General features: G+C 45.8%; 1 protein-coding gene across 1 annotated transcript; it reads right to left on the reverse strand.

The window, feature by feature from the left end:
* Positions 1-801: 801 nt before the first annotated feature.
* Positions 802-4,270, reverse strand: LOC121272590 (probable G-protein coupled receptor 132). The gene is made up of 2 exons (XM_041179244.1): positions 4,079-4,270; positions 802-3,079 (listed from the first exon to the last, which is right to left on the reverse strand). The coding sequence occupies exon 2, from the start codon at positions 3,009-3,011 to the stop codon at positions 1,992-1,994; it is 1,020 nt and encodes a 339-aa protein (XP_041035178.1). The 5' UTR covers positions 3,012-3,079; positions 4,079-4,270; the 3' UTR covers positions 802-1,991.
* Positions 4,271-5,220: the final 950 nt, after the last annotated feature.

Below are 5,220 nucleotides of genomic sequence, written 5' to 3' on the forward strand. Positions count from 1 at the left end.
AGTAACCTTTCTATGGTTCTATGGTTCCTATGATAAAGCTGAAATTCTGCAACATTCGCAGAGTTCTGAGCAGAAACTGAAGCCCTTCCGATCTGTGAATAGTGTGTTGGAGCATTTCATCTCCTGCAGTTATTAGAAAGAAGCTGCAGGTTGGACTTTTTAAACTTTTGGGGAGTGGAGAAAATCTGCAATTGCTCCAGAACCACTCTGCATTAAATCCCAAGGGTTAGCACCTGATTGGCATTGGATAGACCCTCACTGATGGCCAAGTGAGTTGGTGCACTGCAAGGTTTGCCAGCGCTGTACCAAAGCAGGGCGAGTCCCTGCTTCAACTGCTGGGCGGTGGGGCGCTAGCTGATTTCAAGGCAGTTTGAGGTTCGTGCCCGAACTCTGTACCCCTAAGGGCTCCCATGCCAGGTCGCTTGCGGTGTGCAGGTTGAGGACCGCGCTGCGCCACGCGAAGCCTCCCACAGCCGGCCAACACTGCCCTGGACTCACAGAGGAAGCAAAGCTGAGTTGGGAGGATATAGCCAGGACCCTGGGGACTGAACCCCAGCCAGGAGTTGGAGGTGAGGGAGGAGGGGAAGAATGCTGGATGAGGACCTGCATTTTCCAACTCTAGGTCAATATTGCACAGCACAGTGACAGCAACAGAGGAGCACTCTAGTTTCCTCACTACACGATTGTTACATATTCGCATGATTTTATCTTGACCACTTGTATGAAGTTTGTGATGTGAGTCAGAATGCAAGTCAGCCTTAGGGCTGCAAACACGTTGAATGAAGAGAAATACACAATGTGTGAAAGCAACGGTCCTTTTTTATTAATGAAAACTGAGTCATCATAATCTGAGTGAAACTTTGGGTATCTCATCGCACAGACAAATTATGGGCATCCCATTGCACATGCAAATGGCGGTGGCCTCAATACACATACAAATTGTGAATAGTTATAACATATGCAAATGCTGTTTCCATTATAAATGCACACTTTAGGGTAGCTTCTTATATATGAAGACCCCCTTCAAGCAGGGGTGGGGAACCTATGGGTTGGCAGGCCTGATCCGGCCCTTTGCTCGACTTCATCCAGCTCAGCCAGATTTCTAAAAGTACAGACCTGTGACAGTGGGGCCTTCCAAAGGGCATTTATCATCGTCCTTCCGAATTTGCCTGAGATAAAAGCGTTAGCTAAGTTACCGTAATAATAATAATTAACAACACAATATTCAAATCAGCCATCACATTAAAACAGGGTGAGATTTTGCATTCTCTCTTGAAAAAAAAACTAAATTAAGTTGATTTTTAAGTGTGTGCGTGGCCCAAGGCTGATTTTTGTCAGTGCGAATGGCCCGTGGTAAGACAAAGGCTCCCCATACCTGCCTTCCGTTCTCTTTAGTTGCAGTGCTAAAGGTCAAACTTTTAGCTTGAGGACAAAAGTTTGAGGCTATCGTTGAGACTCAGTTGTCCTCACTGGGTCCATATTGCTAGCCCTGGGCTTGGGTTACAAGTCCTGTGGTGTTGGAGTGCCTGGTCTTCACAGTATGAGGCTGGGGAGTGGAGAGGGCACCAGTCTGACTCTGCAGCTGAATGTCAGTTCTTGTTGAGGTGAACATCGGGCAGAAAACCTAACACTCCTTTAATTGATCAAACCCTTGCTCCACTGCTTGGTCAGCCATTGACAGGACAGTTCCAGGTGAAATGATCCATCCAGAAATGTACAAAGTGGACACCCAAAGTCAGGTTTGAAAATAACACGAGCCAATTTTTCCATCTGTATCTCTAGGTAAGGAGAGTTTACCCATTCAGGTTGTCAGTATTGTTGCTAGCAATCCAAGCCCATGACTCCACCTCTTGTCTTATCCACATCTTGCCTCCTGTCTGGTCTCGGAGCTGGGAACAGGCACAAGAAGCAGCATTCTTTCTTTAGGTCAATACTGAAGAGGCTACAGTGAATCCGAGTTCCATTTCATCCACCTTTACCCTTGTCCTCGGTCACGCATGGGCGATCAAAGTGGTGGTCTTAGTAAGTGAAATGGGAGAGCCCCTCGCTCTCCCCTTTGTGAAACCAATACGATAGACGGAGGTAAAAACTTTCCTCAGGTCCTTTTTGATACCGTTGCTGACTAATACATAGAGTATCGGATCCACTGCACTGTTGAGGCTAGACAGCGCCAAAGCAATGTTGAAGGGCAGATGAACTTTTTGTTCAAAGTCACAACTACAATCAGTCAGGTTGAAATTTACTGTTCTGAGCAAGAGGATAATATGATAGGGGGCGAAGCAGATGATGAAGATGGTGATGACTGATATGGAAAGAAGCTTAACTTTTGCCTTTTGTTCTGGCCCCAGGGTTAAGCTCTTCTTGACGCCCTTGAAGATCCTCTGGTAAGACAAAATCAAAACCAGGAGCGGCACCAAAAAGCCCAGGGCAAAGCGGAAGTAGTTAGCAATGGCCACCGGCTGGACAAGAGGTATGCCCTCAAAGCAAGTCTGGTTGTCTGCTTCATGGCCTCTTTGTTGCTTGATGGAGCCAAGGAAAACAAGAAGATGGAAGGCAAAGATTGTTAGGAATATCAACAGGCTGACTTGCACGGCTTTTTGCGGGTTCCGGAACCCCTGAGATTCGATGGGATAGACGACTGCTAAGTAGCGGTCAACCGAGATGCAGCAAAGCAGGAAGATGCTAATGTAGACATTGGAATAGAAGACAAACCCAGAGAAATAACAGGAGGCCCAGCTGAGCTTCCACTGGTGGCCGTTGTAGTAATACAGGATCCAGAGAGGAATGGTCAAGACGTAGAAAATGTCAGATATGGACAGGCTTAATAGGTAAACTCCAAGGATATTCTTCTGTTTGACTTGCAAGATAATTGGCCACAGTGTCAGACAGTTCATGGTAATACTCACGGTAAAGATTACACTGTACATGGCTGCCAATTCAACACTGTTTTTTCTAAAGTCAATCTTACACATCTGGTTACAATAGATTTCCATACTTGTTGATTGGTTCATGTTTCCTACGGATGGACTTACAGTGCGATGTAGAGGAACCTTGAATTTAACACCAAACACCGAAAGATCTGAGGGAGACAACGAAAGATAAGTTCAAATAAATCACAACATGCAAATACCAAGGAATGGTGAACAAGGCCAGTGAGTAAATGGCTGAGTGGTGAACCTCAAACTGAAATATTATGAGAAACGCCCAAAAGCTATAGCGCTAGTTCAGCACCATGCAACCTGAAATCACACAAACACTGCTGAGCGATGCTGTACGCAAACGAGCTACTGCGTGTCCCACATCACAACACATCGGCTTCATTGGCTGCAAACGCTTTGGGAGATTGTCAAAGGGGCTATAAAAACACAATTTATTTCTTTCTGTTTAAATGAAACCTTTCTTGTTTCTCTCTCTCACTCTCTGTTTTGCTGTTCCCGTGAACATTCTTCACTTGCTAATATTTAGCTCAATTGCCAGCTTTTGCCTCTCATTTGGATTTAACTATTTCAAGAAACTTAAAACGCAGTTATAATCTTCCACAAAACAACAGGAGTTTCCAGCACAGAAGGAGGTCATTCATCCCACCATGCCTGTACTAGCTGTTTGCTAAAGCAATTCAAGACTAACGTCCCCCTGGTTTGTTATAGCAATCTTCAATCCAACCCAATCTAAACCAATCGAGCGCTATCCAAAACTAAACTAAACCAACTCAACCCAAGCCAACCTAATCCAATCCAGTCCAACTCAATTCAGCCTAATCCAACTCAACCCAGCCCAACTCTGCCTATTCATAACCAAAGATAACACAATCCAATCCAATCCAGCCTAACTCAGCTAAATCGACTCAAACCAACCCAACCTAACTGAGCCTAGCCTAACCCATGCCCTAACCCAACACAACCCAACACACAGCCTAATCCAATCCCCAAGGATTATTGCTAAACTGCTGCAATCCCCAAACTGTGCATCATTGTTACAACTACACCAGCAGTGCAAGATGCTCCAGTTTATTAAATGATGCAAGTGTCAATGTTATCTGAATATGAAGAAAGATTTTTGTCATCTTTTGGACACCTACCCCTGAGATTGGCTCTGCCACTTGTCTGGTGTTCCAACCTTTTTTGCTGGTATGTAGTTTCCCTTGTCGATGCAGCCCATGTGCTAGTGATGGTTAAAGCGATGGCAGCTCCAAGCTCTCCTGTGTTTGACTGCAGCGCAGGGTGAATCTGCAGCTTGTCAGACCACGCAATCTGGAACTGTCGTTAACAGGAAGCTTGAAAGTTTCACAGACCTGAATGACGCACTACTACAATGGGCTTGAAAGCAAACCAACAGACGGGGAACGACATGTGCCCGATCGCTCGCCTGCTGACGAAACTATGAGGTTTTGTTTTAAAAAGCTGCGGGTGTAACAGATGCAGAATGTTGAACTGTAAACATATTTTGATCGAGAATTCATGAGATGATTGCTTTTGGAAACTGCGAGTAATTTTCGCCTCACTTCTCCTGAAGTTTTCCCAATTGACCTGATAACATGGCCAAGTGGCTTCTCTTTATAGGTGATCTCCAGACAGTGAGTGGCAGTCAGCTATTCCACCAGATTGCCTCACAGCTGAGTCCATCGCTGAACATACATGAACTCCATACTGGAATGGCTGTCAAGAGCAAGACCATGACTATTTATTTCTCTCTATTGTTCTCTCTCTCTCCGCCTCTCTCTCACTCTCTCTCTGCCTCTCTCTCTCTCTCTCTCTCGTTCTGTCCCTCCTCCCTCTTGCTCCTCAATAACCCAGGATCAGCATTGGCCTCAGTGCTTGGAGCAAGGTGGGGAAAGGAGGAGGGCACAACAAAGAAATCAGGCGTGATCCCGGGGTGTTATGCTGTCGGAGATGCTGACTTCCAGGTAAGACATTAAACCTATCTGCCCTCTCTGGTGGACACAAGAGATCCCACAGCCACAAAGAAGAGTGGGACAGTTCTCCCTGGTGATCTGACTAATGTTTATCCTTCAATCAACGTCACGAAAACACGGGTTGCCTGTTATTGCAGCGCCGAGTGTGGGATCTTGCTGTGCACAAAATGGTGGGCTGCCGCTTTTGCTACACTGCGACAGGGGCTAAGTATTTCATTGGCTGTTAAGCATGTTGGGGCATCCTGAGGTCATGAAAGGCGCTGCATAAATGCGTGCCTTTCTCCTTTATCTTTCTGATCACTTGTTGC

Source organism: Carcharodon carcharias, chromosome 34, assembly GCF_017639515.1.
Source record: "Carcharodon carcharias isolate sCarCar2 chromosome 34, sCarCar2.pri, whole genome shotgun sequence".
In the NCBI taxonomy this organism is placed as follows: Eukaryota; Metazoa; Chordata; class Chondrichthyes; order Lamniformes; family Lamnidae; genus Carcharodon; species Carcharodon carcharias.

Bases quoted from the DNA above. Each gene is read 5' to 3' on its own strand.
- LOC121272590 (XM_041179244.1), bottom strand. From the start codon at position 3,011: ATGAACCAATCAACAAGTATGGAAATCTATTGTAACCAGATGTGTAAG.